At 31.1% G+C, this 24,967-nt stretch overlaps 1 protein-coding gene across 3 annotated transcripts in view; it reads right to left on the bottom strand.

The window, feature by feature from the left end:
- The window catches only part of LOC143068310 (transient receptor potential cation channel subfamily M member-like 2), an 84,169-nt gene that overhangs the window by 23,573 nt on the left and 35,629 nt on the right, over positions 1-24,967 (bottom strand). For all 3 annotated transcript variants that reach the window (XM_076242253.1, XM_076242255.1, XM_076242254.1), the window contains 13 exons: positions 21,297-21,491; positions 20,598-20,765; positions 19,876-20,057; positions 18,583-18,835; positions 17,077-17,170; positions 9,012-9,079; positions 8,133-8,270; positions 7,600-7,743; positions 4,933-5,166; positions 3,463-3,637; positions 3,101-3,154; positions 1,889-1,942; positions 634-763 (listed from right to left, as the gene is read on the bottom strand). In XM_076242253.1, the coding sequence (XP_076098368.1) occupies positions 634-763; positions 1,889-1,942; positions 3,101-3,154; positions 3,463-3,637; positions 4,933-5,166; positions 7,600-7,743; positions 8,133-8,270; positions 9,012-9,079; positions 17,077-17,170; positions 18,583-18,835; positions 19,876-20,057; positions 20,598-20,765; positions 21,297-21,491 (1,889 nt within the window). The remainder of the gene's footprint in view (positions 1-633; positions 764-1,888; positions 1,943-3,100; positions 3,155-3,462; positions 3,638-4,932; positions 5,167-7,599; positions 7,744-8,132; positions 8,271-9,011; positions 9,080-17,076; positions 17,171-18,582; positions 18,836-19,875; positions 20,058-20,597; positions 20,766-21,296; positions 21,492-24,967) is intronic.

The following is a 24,967-nucleotide window of genomic DNA, read 5'->3' as shown; positions in this document are numbered from 1 at the left end:
TGTTTGATTCTTTTAATTCTCAAACGCAATATTTGCCATTTTTCATTTACATGGTTTTCTGCTACTTTCAAATCCAAAGTTGACATTTTGTAACTAAGGAGCCGCCATGTTGACTTGCTGAAATCAGTAAATATGCAAATAATGCAATAGAAATCAAAACAAAACAAAACCTACCTCAGAAATCCATTTTAATACAATATCTTAATAATTTCGATGGTTCACGTAACGAAAAACCTTCAACTCTAGCATTTTCATTGTATAATGTCATGTTTTGAAATGACTTAAATGTGCCAAAAACATAAATAGACTTTCGCGGAATTTCATTTTATTTTTTATTTTGTTAATTTCTCTGAGCTCTTGTGTATTAATTTCTTTTTATTATGCAACCAAAAAAGAATAAAACTTCTTTGGTCTTTTTTTAATTGCAATTTTTTAAACAAAAAAATCAGCAGAGCGTTTTCAAATAGGTTCCAATACATGTGGATTTATGTGGGAGGTAAATTGTAACATCCATTATTATGTATATCTCTGAGTCTGCGATAAGTATAGATATATCAAGAATATCATCACGGAGTTGTTTACAAAGCGAAAGAGGCTTCTCATATTAGAATATATTATTACAGCTCAACTTACCTAAACAAAGCATACAGTAAAGTGACCATTATCAGCTTAACAATAAGTAGATACTGTATAACTATCAGGTAACCTCCTAAACTATTGTATGGACACTTTTCTATTGGGGTAGTATCTCCCGGTGCTGATGCTGCAAGAAAATGATAGATACATATCAAAATATCTAAACTTAACTTCAAATACATGTACAATACTGTGGATTCATTTATTTTCGTGGGTACCAATTTTCGTGGTTTGAGGAAAACTTGCATATTCGTGGATATTTAATTTCGTTGTTTTGGCAAAGTCTGCATACATTCCTTTAGGAAATTTGTAATTCGTTGAACATTTGAATTTGTGGTTTCCCTGTTCCCACGAAATCCACGAAAATTGAATCCACAGTTAACCAAAGTACAATTTTCTCTCCTGTTCACAACTCTTCTTACATTGCAACATTGACTTATTATCATTCAATTACTGAGGTCAATTTTTCTTAAAAGTCCACATCAAATACCTTACAAATACCTTAATAAAATTATTGCTACCTTGGCATAACACTATTTTGTTAAATAGTCTAAAAAAAGAATTTATAATGAAGGATCTAAATAATGTTCTCTTTAATGCATTTTGTTGTGTGTACTCAGAAATACAGGATAAGATGATGGTTAACAAATTGCAAACCTGCTGGTTTCTATAATAATAATAATTCTTTATTTAAAGAGGGTTACACAGTTAGCTATAAAGCTAATCTTCACTGAGGCCCTCATGAAATACAATGATATATTAAACAAACAATTACAAAATAACAAACACACATACATGAATAATGAAATAAAAAATTGTTATGAAATATAAAATTTTCATAACAAGTAAAAGTTACAAATTCATATATGAAATATATATAGTATTGGCATCAACAATATCATAAGTTTGAGTAAGTGTGTGAAAATTATTATGTATATAAAAACGCACAGCTTCTTAATGTTCCAACAAGTAATTTTTTAAATCTTTTTTGAATGAGCTTGTACTTGAGGTTGATTTTTTCAGGGATATTGGTAAGCTATTCCATAAAATAGATCCTGAATATATAAAAGATTTCTTATGAAGCTCTGTTTTGGCTTTTGGAACTTGTAAATTTTTGCAAGTGGCATTTCTCAAACAATATAGGGATTCAGTTGCAGTTTTTTCTTCTATACATAAAAAAGATCCCTCCATTTATTAGCCTTAATATGATATCATCTCAAATTATTTACAGAAATGACAATCAAATACTTACCAAGATTAGTAGTGTTGAAATACTTCCTTGTCCACAGAGATGCAGAATCTTTATCTAAAAACATAAAAATAACACAATCATATAAGTTGCCTTATTCCTTCAAATGACTAAAACTATTATAGAGGTACAACTTTGTGACCTATAGTTTTTAACTTAACGTCATTTTGGTCTCTGGTAAGGTAAAATGTTGTTACATTGACAATCATACCATATCTTTTTTATTTTTATAAAGATACCATCCAGTTGATAAAAGATTGCAGTATTTATTCCTGCACAGTAGATAGCTAAAACCTCTATTAATAGATTTGCAAGACCCAAGATATTTGTTGACAGTCTCATGTATCTTGATAATAAATAGATTTCATGTGATGTGTTATAATTACATATACAAAAATGTACTAAAGTTTAAACTAGAGGCTCTAAAGAGCCTGTGTCTCTCACCTTGGTCTATGTGCATGTTAAACAAAGGACACAGATGGATTCATGACAAAATTGTGTTTTTCTGATGGTGATGTTTTTGTAGATCTTACTTTACTGAACATTCTTGGTACTTACAATTTTCTTTATCTATAATAAACTTGGCCCTTTAGATGTAAAAATTTACAAAAATTTACAAAATTAGTGAAAATTGTTAAAAATTGACTATAATGGGCAATAACTCCTCAAGGGGTCAACTGACCATTTTGGTCATGTTTGACTTATTTGTAGATCTTACTTTGCTGAACATTATTGCTGTTTACAGTTTATCTCTATCTTTAATAGTATTCAAGATAATAACCAAAAACGGCAAAATTTCTTTAAAAATTACCAATTTGGGGGCAGCAACCCAACAACCATAAACAATTTAACCCCTTGTCAGATTTGCTCTAAATGCTTTGGTTTCAGAGTTATAAGCCAAAATCTACATTTTACCCCTATGTTCTATTCTCAGCCATGGCGGCCATCTTGGTTGGTTGGCTGGGTCACCGCACACATTTTTTAAACAAGATACCCTAATAATGATCGTGGCTAAGATTGGTTAAATTTGACCGAATAATTTCAGACCAGTTTCGGACGCCAAGTGATGGGAAAAGCTCACATGGCCCTGTGGGCCAGGTGAGCTTAAAATGGGATCAGTATCAGCATCATATAGTTTTATTTTGGATGAATTTGCATGGACTCATCAAGCGCAGAAATGTACCTTATCTTATTAAAATATAAATAAGAACTTACTATAACAGTGACCAATTACTGTAGTATTTTCATATATTTTGGAACATGGTGCACCTATAATAAAACATGTACAGTAATAAATATTTTTAAATAAGTATTCTGTAACACAATAAAATTTCCTTTTCAGTTTAGCTACTTTAGTTAATCTGGACCTGAAATAAAACTTTTTCTGTAGAAAACATGTAGGCATTTAGTTTGAAATAAAAGAAATCATTTTGAATTGAATATATATTTTATTAGCTTTTATTTTGCCACTTGTTATAAAGGCAAGTTATTATTATTACACAGTCATGACTATTAAATGCTTAAAAGGTGATGGTTTTATAAATAATCCTTCAGCAATATTATAATAAGTAACCTACCTTCTAAATCATCTATTTTTGTTAGAAACATAGCAAAGAAAGCTCTAGACAGTGCCACCCTTATTCCTTCAGGCTCCAGGGGAAAGTTTGGATACAGAACTGCGTGCATGGTAATAGCACCTGATACCATAATGATAAGATACATCCTAAACCATGTCAGAAAGTCATGTTTTACCTGAAATATTATATCAAAAATGTTCCTCAAAGGGGTGATTTAACCTGATAAAAACAATCTGTGATGTTTGTTAAAATAAAGAAAATCTCAAATATTCTTCTACAAATTTATTTTTCGTAATTCAGAAAGAACTAGATGTGTCAAAGCGACACGAATGGCCCTGTCTCAAAATTTTGAAAAATCTGCAATTTCAATAACACATGTGGACACACACATGATGGTAGTCTCACATGTCAAAAATCAGCTCAAAATCTGGAGGCGTATAGAAAAAAAGTCTGTATAACTGTCATTTTCAACAATTTTCAAAGTTGTTAACCCTTAATTTTGGCAAAAATTAGCAGAGCAAATCGAAATTTAAACTTGATCTGCAACTCATCATAGTTAGGTCACATACAAAAAAAAACAGCCCAATATCTGAAAGCATTTAGAAAAAACGTCCGTATAAATGCGATTTTTCAAAAAATTATCAAAGGCCAAAGCCCAAAATTACAGAAAAAAATAGCTGAGTGAAACAAAACTTAAACTTGATCTGTAACTCATCATGGGTAACTCACAGTCCAAAAATCAGCTTAATATCTGAAAGCATGTAGAAAAAAAAGTCTATAACTGTGATTTTCAACAATTTATCAATGTCCATAGTCTGTTATTTCGGCAAAAATTAGCCAAGCAGAACAAAACTTAAACTTGATCTGTAACTCATCTTGGTTAACTCACATGCCAAATATTATACCAATATCTGAAAGTGTTTAGAAAAAAAGTCTGTAAAACTGCTTTTCAACAATTTATCAAAGTTCAAAGCCCGTAATTTCGGTAAAAATTAGCGGAGAGGAATGAAACTTAAACTTGATCTATAACTCATCATGGTTAACTCACATACAAAAAACCAACCAATATGTGAAGGCTTTTAGAAAAAAACTCTGTATAATGGTTTGTTGCGGAATGACGGAATTACAGAATTACGGAATTAGGGAATTTTGGAATTTCGGACAAGGGTAAAACTATATGGCATCGACAACTTTGTTGCGGGGCCATAAACATTTCTAGAATCTGGAATAACTTCAATGTTAACAATTTATCCCTCAAAATGTAATGCATTCACAAACTAAATTTGGGGAAATTATATTCACAGTGCAACAGTAATGATTGAAAATCATAGGAGTCATATATTTAGACCCAACGATAATGTCCAAATTAATTTTTTATAGGACTAATACAATAACTTCAACTATACTTTAAATCCTTAATAAATCTACCCATGTACTTAAAAAACAACTATAAAACTTCATCATTCTTACCATTCTTTTAATACTGATGAGCATAGGTCCAAGCACTGAACTGATAGGTAAAAACACAACCAACACTCTGTAGTAGAAATAGAGCAGACCTAAACTCATTATAAACTTAGTGGTTAGGTAGGTAAAGAATGGCTTGAAGTATTGTGGTATCCTTGCAGTCAATATAACCATCAATAAAAAGGCCATCACAAATATTTCAAATACAGTCCAGAACAAATCCATCTCTTTGTATTTCTGAAATGATAAATAATATTATTACATTACAGATATTGGCATTCAAATCACTTCTCCTTTTTATACATGTATTAGTAAAATTAGTTAAATATATAAAAATTAACCAGTCAACATTCAAATTAATTTCCCACCAATTCATAGTTGAAAGTTCAGATTCCAGTTTCAGATGCATACATTATCACTGTTTACACCAGGGATGGGGTTGATTACTTTAAAATGTAATCGATTAAATTACAATTACTTTGCTATTAAATGTAATCGATTACATTACAATTACACCCTATTTCATACGTAATCCATTACATTAGATTACTTTTCTTTAAAGTAATCCTGATTACTTTAGATTACTTATGATTACAATTGTATATTGCAATATCAAAGGTTTTTTTTATAACTTTTTATCCTCACAAAAAAGCTAATTTTGGTTACTTTTTTAAAAGCTTTAATTTATTCATCTTTATTAAATGCTAATTTTTATTAAAAATGATTTTTTGGCAAACTAGGCGGTACTATGGAAAGCGGTATAACTCTTTGTTCTTATTTGGTAGAAACGCAAATACCAAGTTATTCCTTCCCCTGATCATGTTATATGATCTCAGAAGGCGCTTCAGTTGCAGTTAGAAGTGGCAGGAAAATTTTGGAACTAATTTCATTATACATGTTTTTCATTGTGTTGCTTCTTCGTCATTTTAATAATAAATGACAGTTTTCAATTCTTAAATATTTGTTTGTTTGTCATTCATTCATCCCATCAAACAGAGCAAGCCTGTGTTGACAAAAAAGAATTTATAGACAAGTACAGTGTAACATGTGTACATGTAATTTGATAAAATAGCTATTATAGACAAGTGTCCTTTCTCTATGTAAAAGATATAACTTTATTTTTTCTACTTTTAACCAACTGCCTAATTAACAAATAAACCTGAACAAATAAAAAATTATTAAGTATAGTTTTATTGTCTGTTGGGACATAATTGACACATCCATTAATGTATTTACAGGTGTTAATCACTACTTCCATTTTTTTTAACAAACAATAGTTGAGCTTGGGTATTAAAATTTTATTGTCTTAATAACAATATCAATAAAGTTAAAAGTGGTTGATTGTCATTATTTGTTTGAAATTTTTTTATGCTTGATCTAAATAATAATTAATAGAATGTTTGTCAGGTGAAAACACAAAACAGTTTTGTAACTTAGGAAAGTATATACGTTTCTCTTTTAACAGTTTATTGTAATAAAATATTTGTATTGATGAAACTCCTGACGTAACCTATTGTTTACTATGCATATTGTTTTTAATATTATGCCATATGTATACACTGTACATGTTCTTGTTTATACTGATGAGCTGTATTAAGACTCAAAGTTAATAAAAAATTAAAAATTAGAAAGCATATATTAATCACGAATTTATGAAAAACAAAATTTATTCAATTTGTCAATAAATGAAATCTGGTTTAAATCTCCATTTTGAATTAAGTGGGCTCATATATTTATGTCGACCATCAAAGTCAAATTGGAACTAAATGTTTTTTCTGCATTTGAATTCCAATGTAGTTATGTAAAAATATTGGGTAAACTTAGATGAAATTGGAGTAAATATCAGAAGTTTTCAATCAAGGAAAAACAAATGCTTTCAAGGCATATTCTTGTTTCATAAGAGCTCAATCTCACAATGAAATATTGGAGAGGCAATTTCCTTTGGTAAACTGTTAACAAAATAAAACACTTGGTTATACAAATTTGTTATATAGATGTTACAATTTATCACATTAAAAAGGTCATGAAGGTCCCATCATTGTGAATACTAGTTCCATGATTTTTCATTCAAGCTTTACATTTTCTTATTTTCAACTTGTCTTTCAAAAACTATTTTCATATATATACAAGATTTGTAATCAGCAAGTAATCATATAAATGTAATCTTAAAGTAATCTAAAAGTAATCATGATTACACCTGTTTTTTTTGCAATGTAATCGATTACATTACGATTACTTGTAATCAGAAATGGCATGATTACTGATTACATAGGATTACACTGCAAAATGTAATCGATTACAGCTGATTATGATTACTGATTGACAAATTGCACTGATATTATTCCAAAACTTTGTATACAAATATTGAAATATTGTTTTTTATGAAATAGTAGTGGAATTTAAGAAGGATAAAACACTTCTGACCTAAGACTGATGTGTGTGTTTTTTATAATATTTTTAGGAAAAGTTGTTGTTCATTTCTAAAAATGAATTGAAAGATCTGAAAAACAGCTTATTATCCCAGTTTCTGGAGTCTTTCATTGACATATGAGGCCTTGCAGCAAATATGAAAATACCGGATACCTAATGAACTAATAGAGGATGTTATATTCTAGATTAATAATTCTTTTTTTTTATTATTCAAAGGCCAAAAATGTTGTCTTTACTTACCTTTCTTTTCACAAATGTGGTTCTTACAAGTTCTGCCCATATCATTAAAATCCAGGTAAATACAGCAATATCAAGTGAAAATACACCACAGTATGGGTACAATGTGGCCAAACTGAATAAAATCAGGAACATGATATAAAATACCTGCAAAAAGAAGGTAAAGTACATTTATAATATATATTTTCTCTTTATTTACAAATTTCAACAAAAATCCTTCAATTGGGTTACAAAGTGTTATATATGCTAATGAATCATATATAAATGAGGAGAAATTTGTTAATTAAACTTTCTTGGTTTACATGTGCTAACTCAAAGAGTAATTTCTAGCAATGTATTGACCAATTCTTAATATATGAGTGTTCACACTGCAACTCTTTTATTTATTATGTTACATGCAAAAAAGGTAGAAAAATACCAGTCAAGCATAACGGAAACCAATTCAGGAGGTAAGGACATATGGACAAGGGTTAAATTGAATTTTAAATTTATTTTAAAAAAACATATACAGAGAAAACATCTAATAATATCAGTACCTGATTAAGCCAAAACTTTGTGATTGGTGCACTCCATAAATAATAAAACTGTAAATGTATTGGAACCTTCAATCTCTCTCGTCCATACTGCCATACACTTCTCATTTTAAAGGCAACTGTTTCTGTAGGTTTCACTATCTGATGGAATATAATTTTTTAATTTTATAAAAAGTAAAGAAAAGAAAAAAATAAATACATTTATCCTCATGTAAAAACTAAAATAAACTGGATTACAATATAATTAAATTAAAACCAGAGAAGTTAATATATGTAAACACAAAGACCCACTAGCATACGAAACAACATAAAAAAATTGATATTTGTATGATGAAGTTTAAGGTATCATATCTCATAAAGATACTTTGATTGCATACTTTGAAATTATTTCAAACAAATGAAACTAGAGCTATCAGCATAGTGTGACTAATGCATTTTAATTGCTGCTGTGAAATTCCATTTTGACATTTTGTACTATTAGCCATTCATTTTATATAATCATTGCAATTAGATATTTGCTGGATATTCCACATCCATTTTTTCTGATATCAATGTTAAAGATCAACCATGTTTTCAGGTCAAAGGTAAAAGCCACAATGAAATAATGTTACTGACAAATTTATGCAATGTTCCCAAATCAGACATTTTTTTCAAACATAGGTGTCAAACTGTCAAAAATCAAAGTCAATATTATTATGATGTTTCTTCATACAAAGTTTTGTCAATGTAAGTTTTACCTTACAAAATTATTCGTATGACACAAATCAGACAAGGTTTTGCTATCATATGGGGTGAAGCGTAATGAAACTGCATTTTCCCCCATTCTCAACAGTTAAAGTTTTCACACACAAGGTGCATTTTCAAAGCTAGTATGAATCTTACCCAGTCATCAACAAAAACAGGTCTATTGTGGCGAGCTAATGGGACATCTGTCTGTTCATCATAATCATCTGTAATATATAGAAATATTTTTTATTAGGTATTTCAAAACTGGTGAGGCTTTATCATAAGCATCCACAAAAATATTTGTATTATATTGACCTAATATCATAAAAAAAACCCTCAAAATTGATATTACTGACACATAATATGTGAGCTGGGAAACCCCAGCTTTTTTATCATTGTGGCATTTGGACATACTAAAATAGTAAAAAGAAATATTACAATTACCAAAAGAACTATGTTTCCACAGCTAGCAATATGTTTGAGCTATCAGTTCCACTTATGACAATGCCATATATGGTCATGCTCATGATGCTGTTAGGAACTAGTCATCAAAGTATTGAGCAGCACTACAGGTGCTACATATGGACCAGGAACTGCTTACCCTTCAGGGGCACCTGAGTTCATCCTCTATCTTATAGTGGGATTCATGTTGGTGGATTTAAGTTACCTTTTTTTGTAATATTTTTATCAAGCGATTGTTGGTTTTCATCAACTTAGGAGTTTTAAATATCCCATTGGTGTCTTCTGTCTCTTTAGTATGTATTTTATCATCTTTTTACATTTCATTTGATGCAAGCAATTTATAATTTATTATGACAACTTTAAAAATGGCAGACTACCATGGCAAAGATATGTACCTAAAATACCAAGTGAGATTTTCATAAATGACACATTTAGTACATTTATTACTGTTAAATTAGGAATAAAAAGCACATGATTTGTATTAGGAATCATAAAGTGCATTTTAGAATTATCTCCATAATTTACCAATGTTCACCTATTCAAAGATATATATGTTGTGTACATGTTATTATTTTGTACAGATTATTACCTGTACAAGCATTACTTGTATGATGGCATTACTTGTACAAATACAATTGTACAAGTAATTACTAGTACAATTTTTACTGAGGAAAAGAAAATAACTTGTACAAATCATTTTGTTACCTTGGCCTATTGATGTTCACAACAAATCATTTCCCTTTTAACAAGTAATTCATTACTTATGCTAAAGATATCAACTCTTAATATGTGAGTACATTTTATATATCAAATATATGAGCAAAACTTTCAGTTAAGTAGCCAAAACTAAACTGTAGAGATGGGAAACAGTATAGAAAAGAAATTTCCCGATTTCCACGTGAAAGATACAGAGATGCTATTGGTAATGTAAAGGAAGCAAAATTAAGTTCCAAAAAGACTGCTCTTCAAACAACATATTTCTTAAGGCAGTATGATGTTTTGAGTGTAGCAGGAATTGAAAAATTTATTATTGTACAGTATATTAACTTTATTCGTTGATGAGAACTGCACATTCTAGAGTTGGTCATGGAGGCATCCACAAAATATATAAGGAGTTAAAAAAAATTTGCAAATATACGCAGAGAAATTATCAAACTTTTTATTCAGATGTGTGAACAGTGTATTTTGAAAAAAGTCGCTCTGAAACCATCAAATTAGTTGTTAATCCTATCACATCTTCATCTACCTACATACTTTAATTCACGTTGTTAAGTAGACCTTGTTGACTATCAGTCATTTCCTGATGGAGAATATAATTTGATCATGCACTACAAGGACCACTTCACCAAAGTCAGTATATTGTGCCTTTTAAAGTAAAAAAGAGCAGCTGAAGTGGCTTAGCAAATGGAATCTGATTGACAGCATCATTGCGTATTATTTCAATGTTGCTAGACCATAATTGAACTTATTGTGTAATTGAAGATGCAATGCTTCCTTGTCTTGTGCAAACAAATAGGTTCTTTTATCTATTAGGCTCGACTTTTGTTTCCAATATATGCTATTATGCATGCAACTTTTTGTAGTGATGTATGTTTGAAAATAAATGGTTGAAGGGTAACACTTTATTTTTTGCATTTAACGACTTTGTCACTTTGCACCAGAAGTCTGTATTTATGTGGCATCAAGCTGTTTAGCTAAATTTGCACCAGGTGTCATGTTAACTGATGTTATTACTTTGCTTCCTTCGTTCATCTGTAAACTTCTAAAATTCAAAATCAATACTAATAAACACTTGAAAATAAAAAAAGAAGAACAAACACAAAATACAACAAAATGCCCCAAAAAGTCCAGACTAACAAGCAAAAAAGAGAAGAGTTTGTAAATAAGAAGAAATAAATATAACTTAAAGATAGTGAGTTGTACAAATTATTATCTTTTTCTCCAAAAAAAATGTACAGGTAATTACTTGTACAATTATATTTGTACAAGTAATAACCTGTATGATGGCATCATACAAGTAATTACTTGTATAAAGTTTTTGTACAAATAATAATCTGTACAAAATAATAAAATGTACACAACATATGCAGGTTATTGCTCATTGTTTTCAAATACAAATATATATCCAAAAAGCAAAAATGATTAGGCCATTTCAAACTTTAATATTTCCTTTCTTTAAAACCTTAAAATCGTAATAACACTTCATAATATTTGATAGAAATTACAGTTGAGACTTTGTTTATATCTATCAAGCATCTGAAATTAAAACTGGGATGTTTTATAAGCCTAATATGTCCCTTAATGCACCATGTCCTAGATCTATACAAAGTAGCTGAAAGATAAAAATGCATGTCATGATGATACTCATATTTTAGGATTGTTTTAACATGTATTTAACCTAATGATAAATGATGTTAAAAACAAAATTTTTCTCAACACAACCATCCTTTTGTGATATGAACCAAGATGCAAAAACATTTAAAAAGTTACTCATGCATAAGATAAAGGTAACAGGGGCACAAATGATACTGAACAATGTTGTGATGTGTTAAGAGATTCCAGAACTTTTAATTACTTTCCCAATGCACATGTGTTCAACTAGATACAAGTTAAAAGATACTTTTTCCTAAAGTTACAGAGATATCAGTTACAACATGAAACTCAACTAGTCAATGTATAGCAAAATGTAGGTCACATTGACCTATTTTTGCTGCATACTGACATACTTCATCTTTACATAGTTAGAATGGTCCTATTACTAATTGTAAAAGAGATATAAACTCAGAAGTTAAACTTTTTATATCCAAAGCCAACAGTCTGTGAAATATTGGTAATGCGTGACTAACATTTGCCTGCATGCTGACCTACTCCCTCAAATGCATAGTTACACAAGTTTAGATGTAAAACTTAACTTTTTAAAGCATGAAATGTAGGCTAAAGTTACATAATTTTGCACCTAATGTTGATCTACCCCTAAAAAATCATTTACACAAGTTCAGCTGATCCTTTTACTTAAGAGTTGTCTGTTGATGTGATATGGACTTCAATGTTAAACTTAACAAAGGTCCATTAACTGATATATATGTCATAGTGACCTACTTTTGCATGGCTGCTGACTTGCTTCTAAAATTGCATTTGTAAGCAAATTCAGATGATCTTATTACTTACAGTTTACAAGTGAAGTATAAAACTTAAACAACTTTGGCTTTTCATGATGATCAAATAGGTAAATCTGATGCTCTGATTATAAATCAAATAAATTTCTGACAAGGTATGCAATGTGAATTAGTACTTTTGTTAGTATGCACGTTTAGAAAAACATTGCTCTTGAATATAAAACTTATTCAGAACATGTGCCTTAGCTGATTATACTAAGCAATTCACATACCAAACTAATACAGCTAAGGTGTAAAAATGTTGTTCCTAAACTTAAACCAGATGCTCCGCAGGGTGCAGCTTTATACAACCGCAGAGGTGAAACCCTGAATGGTTGGGGCAAGTATGGACACAACATACAAGTTGGATACAGCTCTGAATTTGGATTGTGATTAAATAGTTGACACAGCAAAGGTTTCTGACACAGAATGAATGTGGTCTAATGAACTTAATTTTTTTTTTTGCTTTTGAGCAATTTACTATGCTGTTGAATATTAATCCTCTCAAAGAAAAAAATATTTGAAGAAATTTTGTTTTTAAATTCTAAAATCTGAAAGGAGAAAAAAAAATTGACCCCCACCCAATTTTTTTCCCCTTTCCCTTTCCCTTATTCCAAAAATGATCTCAATTCAAATTTCTAATAGAGTTTGCAACAATAACTACTCATTTAAATACATCATAAAATATTAAAATATAAAATGTCATACAGTCATGGTTTAACTTTAAATTAATATTAATTAATAGTAACTTCTAAAAAAATAAATGGGGAATGTGTCCAAAAGGACACAGATGATGCCGTCGCTAGCATATAATGTTATAAAGGGACATAACTCAAGAACTGTAAAAGTGAAGCTGCCAAAAATTCAATCTAAAATTAAATCTCTCACTCACTCATTTTTTAATGCTTGGTCGCTATGCAGCGACCAAGCATTAAAAATGAGCGAGTGAGAGTTTTAATTTAAATTAGATTGCCAAAAATTGAACTTAAACTGAGTTTAGAGGTAAAAAGCATTATATACACATTTTATTAAATTTAGTTGAGACAAACTTAAGTTAAGAGAACAGAAACTAAAAAATTCTCCCTTTTGTGGGAAAATTTGGTTGATTATATATGGAATCATTGATGTATGACTGGAGCGGGACCCCCCTTAGGTCAGTCAGCGGGTCCCCTCTTAGGAAAAGTTCTGGATCCGCCACTGTATCAGTTGGTAGTAAAGTGAATATTGCATTGTATATTGTAGATAGCATTGATTTAAGTTGATTCAACTTCTAATCTGGACAAAGAAAGATAACTCCAATTTTTAAAGAAGATTATACATGTATAAAGCATTGGGTTTAGGTGATTCAACAACCATTCTGGACAAAGAAAGATAACTCCAATTTATTGACTTGAAACTACAAAAATGCTTGTTTTTTGCCCCTTCTTGGCCCTTTATTTCTTAGACTGTTTGCCCCAGAACCCTTAAAATATATCCAAACCTTCTACTTATAGCCTCGGTCACATCTTACCGGATAGCTCGAACGGACGCCTAACGGATAACTTTTTTTCTGTCCGTTCATGTTCGTTAGACTCCGTTCTTATACGTTAGACGTCCGTCCATATCCGTTGCATGTCCGTTAAGCGTACGTTTTATCCGTCAACGTCCGTTCTGTCCGGTGGAAAATTTTGAGCATGTTCAAAACTTTGAACGGACGTCCAATGGATAAAATGTCCGTTGAACGTCCGTTAGGCGTCCGTTTTGTACGGTACTCGTCCGTTTCGTTTCCGTTTTGTATCCGTTACGTGTCCGTTGTACATCCGTTGGAGGTCTGGAAGATAAATTCACCAACGGACTTCTACCAGACGTTTAACGGATAAAACGGATGTTGAACGGATGAGAAACGGACTTCTACCGGACTTATAACGGATAAAACGGATGATGAACGGATCTGAAACGGATAAAAGCCAATTGAAAATTTCGCGTCAGAAATGCCAATTATTGTTATGTCAGATTTCTTAAGGTTCTTGAATTCTTATTATTCATAATCGATCTTAGAGTATAGACACGTCTTCACAATCAAGCAGTTCTTATTCAGGCCAGACACTGCCCTTTGGCAAACCAAAACCAGTTACACAGAAATATTTTGAATATTTATGCGATTTACATGTATTATTATTGTCGCCTTTGATTTTTCCGTATATCTTGTTCATCTGTTTTATCCGGTACGCTTCCGTTAGGTGTCCGTTTTATTCGTTACTTGTCCGTTTGATGTACGTTCGACATCCGTCCGTGTCCGTTTCTCGTACGTTGCATATGCGGTGTGTGTCCGTTATGCATCCATTACACGTCCGTTTTATTCGGTCAGTTCATCAACGGACTCCCAACGGATAACAATTTTGTCAACGGACAACTTTTATTTTCATCCGTTAGGCGTCCGTTCGTGCTATCCGGTAAGGTGTGACCGAGGCTTATGGTTTTAAACATTGTGGTACCATTTCAGAACAATTGAAAAACTAATACACAACTTATTGTTCTGACACTAGATAAATGCTATTTTTGGGCCCTTTGGGCCCCTAATTCCTAAACCTTAGGAACCATAACCCCCAAAATCATTCCCAAGCTTACTTTTGTGGTTATAAACATTGTGTTAAAATTTTACTGATTTCTGTTTACTTATACTTAAGTTATTATCCGGAAACCATCCGTCTTTGGACGCACTGACAACTACGACAAAGTGATACCAATATACGACCGCAAAATTTTTTGTGGTCGTATAAAAACAGAGATCTTTTATATAGTGGATCATTTAAACATGCAGTTTGCAGTTATTTTTTTTACTGCAGCATTCAACATGTATCTATCACTTTATTTTACAACATTGGAAATCAAACATATAGAAAGTCTTACAAAATATGTATGCAGAAGCTGATATATTTTTACTTACTTGTTTTTCCTTTTATGGAATGTAAATTAGTGTAAAATCAGTGTTTTCATAGTCTTTTCAAAGGTACACACACCAACCTAAACTCAATATACTTCAAAGTCTTCTGGGGTTGCTTGAGTTATATCTTAATGTTTTTGTCATTTAGGGTTAACTTGGTGTTGAAAGCAGATCTATGATTGTTTCTGTTTTTATTCACAACTTGTCTAGAAATTGAGCGATTTTGAGCTAAACATTTTATATGGACATTTGTCTTTTATTGAAAACCATATGTTAACTCTAAATGTCTCTAGCTTTTTTGTGTACTTGGTTGTTAGTCTATTGATGTTATACAAAAATCCCTTTTGTTGCAAATTTAAAAATCTGAATTATTTTGTCAATATCATGCTTGCTATATTAATACTAGTCATATCATTAAACTAAATCAGTGTGATTCATCCTGTTAAATGTATCAAAACAGACCTTTAGAATTACAGTTTTAAATCTTCTATTCACATCATGTAGCTGAGTTAAAGTAATGGTATTAGTGGCATGCATTTAGTTAAAAAAAATCCTTGGAGAAAAATTTAACCCAGAAGCCTTGTTCCATATTTTATTCAAATACTTCTAGAAATAAACCCAACCTGAGGCCAGAGTGGACATCCTAAAGTGTCTAACAAACTTAACTGAAATTTGTTTAATTTTTGAGACAACGTTCTATAAGAAGATATTGCTAAAGTCAAATTTAATAAATGAACTCTGAAAAATAGATTATGACAGACATGTAGAACTTACAATGTCTCTATAGACAAATATAGTTGACCTATTACGACCAGTTACTTAAAAAGTTTCAGAATCACAAAAATGTTGATTAATGAAATAAAAGTGAAAAAGGTTAAAGATAAAAAGTAACTATTGACTTAAAGGTTTTCTTCCTTGAAAATAAAACACCTTTAGGAAAGGTATAAAATATCATACCAAGTTTCATTACCCTAACTTCAAGGGGTTTGAAAGTAAACTAGAAAAAATGATTTGTGACAGAAGAACTGATACTGATGCATGGACAGACATAGTCTGCACTAAAATCTATTCTGACTTCTAGTCCTAAAACCATTTTTCTCATGCGCCTGAACAAAGTTTTGCAAAAACTTACTACATGTAGCCAAATAAATTTTTACTAGTTTTGGGCATTAGACAAGTGGCTAATGGTGCAGACTGTAGACAAGCTGACTAGTATATCCTTCAGCAAATCAATGAATAATTGATATGAGGTGATGATCTCAAAAATGCTTTTAGAAGGACACGTACATCTTACAATGATCTTTTAGACTATAGTATAAGGTTGAAATTTAATCTCAAAAGTTATTCTCTTTTCTGATACTGATACTGGTATTTGTATTTTTTTATTTTAAATTCAAAATCTCATCTGGAATAATACTTGAAATAGATAATTTTTAAAATAATACTTTTCAAAAATATCTGCCCTGACCTTGACCATGACAGAAGTCACTAAAGACAAAATTCCTGAAACCACATACATAACAAACTACTAACTAAACACAAATAATGTACATATTTTATATGTGTAATGCATACTAACATGTATATGTATGGTAAGAGGACAAATGTCCTTTAAAGGGAAACACATATATATATAAATTATATTACTTTTTAAATGTGAAAGGTAAAATTGTATACATACCATCCATTATTTTGTCCTGTCTCCTTTTTTTATCTGCTAAATCATACTCTATCCAGATAAACATTGGAAAAATCAGTACCAAGCTCAAATAAATCTATAATAAAACAAAGAGAAAAAATAAAACAGGACTTTAGAATAACAAGAGTGCACAAGCTTAAATGACTCGCCTTTCTTACTAATCATTGATATTATGTTGATAGTCCTAAATATAAAGCTTTACTACAACTATCACATAAACTTAACATGATCAAAGAAAATTAGGTCAAGGTCATATAAAGCAAAGGACAAATACATCTACATAGACTCATTGTTGAAGGCCATACAGTGACCTATAGTTGTTAATGTCTGTGTCATTTTGGTCTCTTGTTGACAGTTGACTCATTGGCAATCATATCACATCTTCTTTTTTATATTAACCAAGAAAAATAAGCATTGACCAATGAACCATGAAAATGGGGTAAAGGTCAGATGAACAATGTCAGGCAGACATGTACAGCTTACAATACTTCAATACAACAAATATAGTTGACCTATTTTTAGCTTATAGTTTAAGAAAAACAGACCAAAACACAAAAAACTTAACACTGAGCAATGAACCATAAACATGCGGTCAAGGTCAGATGACACCTGCCAGCTAGACATGTCCACCTTAAAATCATTTCATACACCAAATACAGTAGGCCTTTAGCATATAGTATAAGAAAAACAGACCAAAGCACAAAAACTTAACTATAACCACCGAACCATGAAAATAGAGCAAGGTCATATAACATTTGCCAGCTAGACATGTTCACCTTACAATCATTCCATATGCCAAATATAGTAGACCTATTGCATATAGTATAAGAAAAACAGACCAAAGCACAAAAACTTAACTATAACCACCGAACCATGAAAATAGAGCAAGGTCATATAACATTTGCCAGCTAGACATGTTCACCTTACAATCATTCCATACACCAAATATAGTAGACCTATTGCATATAGTATAAAAAAAAACAGACCAAAGCACAAAACTTAACTTTAACCACCCAACCATGAAAATGAGGTCAAGGTCAATTGACACCTGCCAGTTGAACATGTACACCTTACAGTCCTTTCAGACACTGAATATACTAGACCTATTGCTTATACATGTAGTATCTAATATATGGACTTGCCGTATACAGTAACAAATCAAAAGTGGTGTTTCAATGTGTCCAAATGAAGTTAAGCCATGAACCAAGAATAAATAAGACAATTTTTCTACAGCAGATTGTACTTGATATTACAACCAAAATCTTATAAATAATTGTTAAGCGTTTAGTTCTATTTTCTTGTATGAAGAACTTTTAAAAAGAAAATCATAATTGCTCAAGTGGAACTTTAGCGCAATTGATTTTAATACTTGAATGTTTAAAGATCTCTTGATGGCTCTTTACGAGAAAATAAATCACTTGTATGAGATATGGCCCACATAAATGTGAATCAGACACGATATAGCTGATGATTTACACTTTTACATACCTTTACCCAGTTAGGTATTTTAACAGGTCCCCAGTCATACTTTCTAATGAGTAAGTTTCCAAACCACCTTCTTCTAAGCCACTTCTGGCAGATATAGTGGGCAATAAAATGCTTATTCTTTGACATATGAGCAAGTTCTATAACAGTCTTGAAATTAAAGTCCTCTAGACGTTCATCCAACAGTGCTATTGTGTTTATGTTAGAATCTTTGTAACTGTAGTCTAATAACTGAACTGCCATTTTGCCAAATTCTCTGAAAAAAAAAAGAAATTATTTTGAAATGATTGTAATTGCAATCTTTTAGAGGCAATCTACACAGAAAAGATACTACAGTTAATTTTTATGCCCCACCTACAATAGAAGAGTGGCATTATGTTTTCTGGTCTGTTCGATCCTGTGTCTGTTCGTCCGTCCATTCATTTGTTCGTACGTCTGTCTGTCTGTCCCACTTCAGGTTAAAGTTTTTGATCAAGGTAGTTTTTGATGAAGTTGAAGTCCGATCAACTTGAATCTAAGTACACATGTTCCCTATGATATGATCTTTCTAGTTTTAATGCCAAATTAGAATTTTGACCCAAATTTCACGGTCCACTGAACATAGAAAATGATAGTGCGAGTGGGGCATCTGTGTACTATGGACACATTCTTGTTACTTTATTTTTCCATTCAAAGTCAATGTTGATATGTATTCTAAAAATGCACAATGAAATTAAACTTTGGTGACTTACTACTGTGGATTCATTTAATTTTCGTTGATATTTTATTTCGTGGTTTAGTAATCTCTGCATACAAAGCCTAAACACAATTTGTAATTTGTTGAACATTTGAATTAATGGTTTGCATGTACCCACGAAATCCATGAAAAGTGGTATCCAATGAATAAATATGAATCCACAGTATTCAAGATATCACAGTAACTCAAGTATATTTAAGTTAACTTCATATTTCAATGCTTTTCTAAAATGATCACTTTTAAACACAGAGAATTATTTCTGTACAGTTTTTCCTTCAGTTTCCTAAGTTGATAGACAGTAAATTTGAATAACATATTTTTAACTCATCACTGTCTTGTTGCTGATTAAATATGAATTCATCATTCTGTTTGGAAAATCAAAGAAAAGGGTGAAGAAAATATCTGTTGTACAAACAAACGTATTGTAATGGTGAATAATATATTTAGTCTCATTCCTAGAGTGATGGTATAAAATCATCGTAAAATGTATACAGATCAAAAGTCTAGGATAAAATGATATGCTTTTCTGCCAAAAATCAATTTTAAAATAAAATATTTACTTTGAAGATGCCAACAGCCTTCTTTTCAAGTCCACATCAGGACACCATCTTTTTGCCATTCTATGCCAAATCATACTGACAATAATAGCCATTGCCATTGGTTCTTCTGTTTTCTTCCATAATGTCTTTGTTAGCTCTGCATCAAAATTTAATGCTGCCCAGTAAACTAAGATATTGAAGGCCTAAAAAATTTAATAATTCATTTTATTATTTCTTTCAATATGTCTCCACCACTTTGATGCTGTGTCAACCTCTAAATCAAAAGAGCTAGTTTTATTTGAAAAGAAAAGCTGATAACAGTTTGTTCTTCTGTTGTGCTATTAAACCACTGTCCTAGAGGGAGGGTTGAGCACTCACAAACACATTTACTACCACATTATTTATGTGCCTGTCCAAAGTCATGATCCTTTAACAATTTGTGGTTGTCCTTGAGTACAAAATGTACTGTGTTCCATATTAATGTTTCATTTATTGATTTGTGGTAATTCAGGCTGTCTCATTTCAATTGTTTCACATTTTGTCATGGCGGACCCTTTCATAGGTTACAATAAAAGGTTTGGTCATTGTCAAAGTCTGTACGGTGACCTATTAACTATTATTTACATAAATTTTCCTTCTGTCTCTGGTGGATAGTTGTCTGGTTGGCAATCATACCACAGGACTTTAGTTTTAAACTTGAAATAACTTTCATTAACAATACTTATAAATATGTGTGATCAAACCTTTCTTTCAGCAACAGCAGGTGCTGAAACATTGCCATCCATTGCCTCAATTTCTTCAAAATCAGTAAATGATGCTAGTTGTGTCAGATATGTTGCTTTATACAATAGTTTATTCATTCCACATTTGTATCCATATACAAATCTTTTACCAACAGGATAGTCTGAAATCTAAACCAAAAAAATAAAAACATGACATAAATCTATACTTTGGATGTTTGACTTGTTTTATATAACATCTAAAATAATTGAACATTGTTGATCACTGAACAATAAAAGATAACCTGAGGCTTCAGTAGCCTGCCCTGAATCCTTGATCTGAAAAATATGCATCAGTATTACAAGCAACATTAGCAGTACTTTTTGCACACTAAGTAGATAGTTTTGATTCAGATCCACATGGAGAATTTGACTCTTAATGTGCTTAGAAAAAACAGTAACTATATCTCCCGTAATAAATTAAAAAAAAATCAATAAATTGTAGTATAAAGGAGTTTCAGTCACAATTAAAGGAGGATCCACAAGCCACACGTGTACGAAACCAATGTTTATATAGCAAATTGCTCAGTTTATCTTAAATGATGTTTGTTTCTACTATATCTGGTAATGGTTACTTGTACAGGTAACAGCAGGTGTAAGAAATAATTCTTACATCAAATTGAAGCCTAATTAGTTATGGTTATATATCATAAAGATACCTACTGGTGAGTAACCCAACATTTCTCCAAGGCAAATAGTGCGAAAGAATTCTGGATCCTCAAAGTGGTTTATGAGATACAAAAACTTTTTATGGCTGAAATATTTGTGCACTTCTATTGCATCCCGGTCTAAGAATAACTCTACAAACTTGTGTCTGTCTTTCTTCATCATGGCTAAGTCCAACAAATTATTGGAAATCTGTTCATAAAATAATTTATTGTTATTACATTACAATGTATAAACTATAAAAGTTTATGTACCATTCTATTTTAACATAGTTATCATATTCAAACCTCATGTTAGGCATAAAACATAGGTTAACCTAGGTAAACTGCATATTTTTAATCACTTAACATTTAGGAAGGGTTAACTTTTTGATATTACAGTGCTAAAATAAAAAAAAAAATGACTATAAACAAATTAAGGGGGTTCGCGGGTCTAAATCATTTATATAGGATTTCTCTATATTTTTCTATAAATGAACTTTATCTTATAGTTAATAGAAAAATAAAATAAAAAAGTGGGGTCACCGTTAATTTGCGCTCACAATCTGCCTTCGAAACAAGCATACATTTTTGTAAAGGTGGTTTTTTACTGTTGAAGTAATAGGAGAAATAAAGGTAATATCGAAATAAAAAAAGAAATTTATTTCAGAAATCAATCAAATTTTACAATAATTTAGTTTAAGTACAGTTTATATTGAAATTATATTAAAAAATATAGGTCACCGATGAGTTAAATAGGTACTTATATGTTATATAAGTTATGTTTATACATGATTTGATTTTAATTACTCAGTAGTCATTATTTTAGGATTTTCCCAGGATGTGTATTTTCTTTGCTGTTGAGATGAAACAGATTTATTATCATATGTCAATCAGTTAGATGTGAAGTTTATCACATGTTCTTAGCAGGAGGTCTAATTTCATCAGTTCCAATACAAATATACATGTCTTGTTAATTAGTGACCACTTGTGGCATTTGGTTTCCTTTGTCCTTTGTTTCTTGATACATTAATCTGGGTGCAGTTTTGTAACTCCTTCCACTTAGGAGTATCCCATTAAGAAGTTGTGTATTAAAAACCTGTGTATGCTGCCTTGAGTATTCATTTATCTAAATGCAGATTAAGCAGTTATAGAATAATCTTGCCTAATAGTGCTAATAGTGTTTTAGCTAAAAACTTGAACTTTCAGTGTTTGGATTACTTTACAAAGCTATATGACAGTTTTTAAACAACTAAATATAATTCAAACTATATAACCTGAAAAAATAAACATTATTTTGGAATAACTGACAACAAAATGTCTGGCAGAGGAAAAGGTGTTCGAAGGAAAACTAGGAGTTCTCCGTATGAGACCCAATGGGATTCTAATAACCCTTCTAACTGGACAATAAACAAACTAAAAGAAGAACTTAACAAAAAGGGAATAAGAACACCTTCTGGTATGTCAAAACAAGTGTTAAAACAACTTTATTTAGAGAATTGTTTTGATGGAGTAACACCTTTAGAGACACAACAGACAGACACCGTTAGTGATGAGATTAACACAGATTCCTCACCAGAGAGCACTCTTCCAATTACCTTAGCAGAATCAGTGCATCAACACAGAAGCAGTGTTTCAAATGGTGAAAATGAGAATGGTGGAACAGACAGGAACATAGCTCAGTGTTTTGAAGGACTTCAAGAGACCTTCAAACAGCTAATTTACAGAGACAATTGTACTCATGACACAGGTAGAGATCACGAATTCAACCTTCAACAGTGGTACAACCATGCAGGGATTGGGAATAGGAGTGAAACTTCTAACAGAGGAAATAATACCGTTTTACATGGAAATACACAAGAGCATGCATCTTTCATCTCAGGACCACAAGTTGGAAATGTTTCATGTGGAGTGCGTTCGGATGAATATTCTAATGTGGACATTATATCTCCTTCTATTCAAAAGCAAATCATTGACGGTAAGGATGTTAATTTGGCATCTCTTCTTATCCCAAACTATGAAACTCCCCAAATTCACTCTGTTGCAGCTAATGGGTTAGAGTTAAATATTTCTGGGAAGCCAGATCCCTGTCTTAATAGAAAACTCACAATTCAAGAATTCATTAAGGCATTTGGCTTGGGACACTCAGCTGTTACCATCTGTGTTATGGCCATTTATGAAATTTTATCACTGGTTGTTTCAAAAATTTCACTCATCCCCCAAGAATTTCTGGGGATAAACTGTCAAATTTCATACAAATTCATTCCAACACCAATTCAACATCAACACTACTAGGCTTCCTCATAGCCTCCTTACAGGCTTCCTCATTGTCTCATTATAGGCTTCCTCATAGCCTCATAGGCATGATAGCCTCTAGGAATGATAGCCTCATAGGCTTCCTGATAGCCTCATGCATTTATTTTGAACCATCGTTCCAATTGGATTGGTGTGATGTCAAGCCAGGGGTCTATACTTTGCTACTTTTCAGTATGCACATAGCTAGGCTCTTGGTTTAGGCATGGAGCAAAAAATTAAATTTTTTAGCTGAGTAGTTTCCCCAAGGGCCAAATTATAATTGTGATGTATATATATAAAATAAAAGTTGTAATTAAATTATGATTTATGTTTAATTCAAACATGGATACCAATGGCATTGCTACACAGTATTTCCCAGGAGTTTATTTACAAGATAGGTGATAGCAGGAATAATTAGGTTGATAATAATGTGAGCACTAAATCCTTAATTTTACATATCATGAGTTCAAACGGTGTGTTCTGAAAGAAATCAGGGGTAATTAAATTATTTAAATTACTATGAAATTAATATGAACTCATTATGTGTGACTTTGAGGATTTTGTTCACTGACACATTTATTAGCAAAATTAAAATATAGGGCCGAAAGTTAGATCAGGATGGTTTAATTGTCAGGTCAAAGAATTTGCAAGAAGATATGAGGTTGGATGTTTGCTCAGGTGTTAACACACATTTCCCTATTACATAACAGATTACCACAGAAAAGATACAGTATAAACAAAAGACAATTAAAATAAGATTAGAACAGCATCACATCAAACAGAAATAAATTTACCATAAAAAATATTTACAAAGAATCAGAACACAATGCAAACATGGAACAAATGACAATTAAACATATTCAGGATCATTTCTGAGAATTTTGTATAAACAAGATATTTCAATTTTAAAGCCAAAAAATGGCATTTTTCCACCAAAGGGAGATAATTTGGAACTTTTTCAATGATGTATACATTTTATAAGTCATCTGGGGCCAACACGAATTGATTGTTTTGAATGATTTTTGTACCATATGATAAAGTAACAACTACAAAAGGTAACAAATAAAATTTGTAATGAAAAACAAATGTTTAATTTTTTTCTGAAATTTTTATACCCTCGAGCCTCCTTAAGCATTTTGAGTTGAATTACATTGAGGTCTGCATGGTCTCCCACACAATTTCATTTGAATAAGGAACAAAATAAAATAGATACAAATGAGAGGTCTGTGTCCTTGCTTTTGAGATACAATCTTTTGAATATTTGGCAGGAAATTATCTCTCAATTATTCCTACAATTAGTATTCCAACTTTTTCTTTCAAAAACTATAAAAAAAAATAACAAGGATATTCGAAGATATTCAAAATGACTTTTTCAATTATATCTAATAAAATTAT

Source organism: Mytilus galloprovincialis, chromosome 3, assembly GCF_965363235.1.
Source record: "Mytilus galloprovincialis chromosome 3, xbMytGall1.hap1.1, whole genome shotgun sequence".
NCBI lineage: Eukaryota > Metazoa > Mollusca > Bivalvia > Mytilida > Mytilidae > Mytilus > Mytilus galloprovincialis.
Note: the sequence above shows the minus strand (reverse complement) of the source record. Positions and strands in the feature narration are given on the sequence as shown.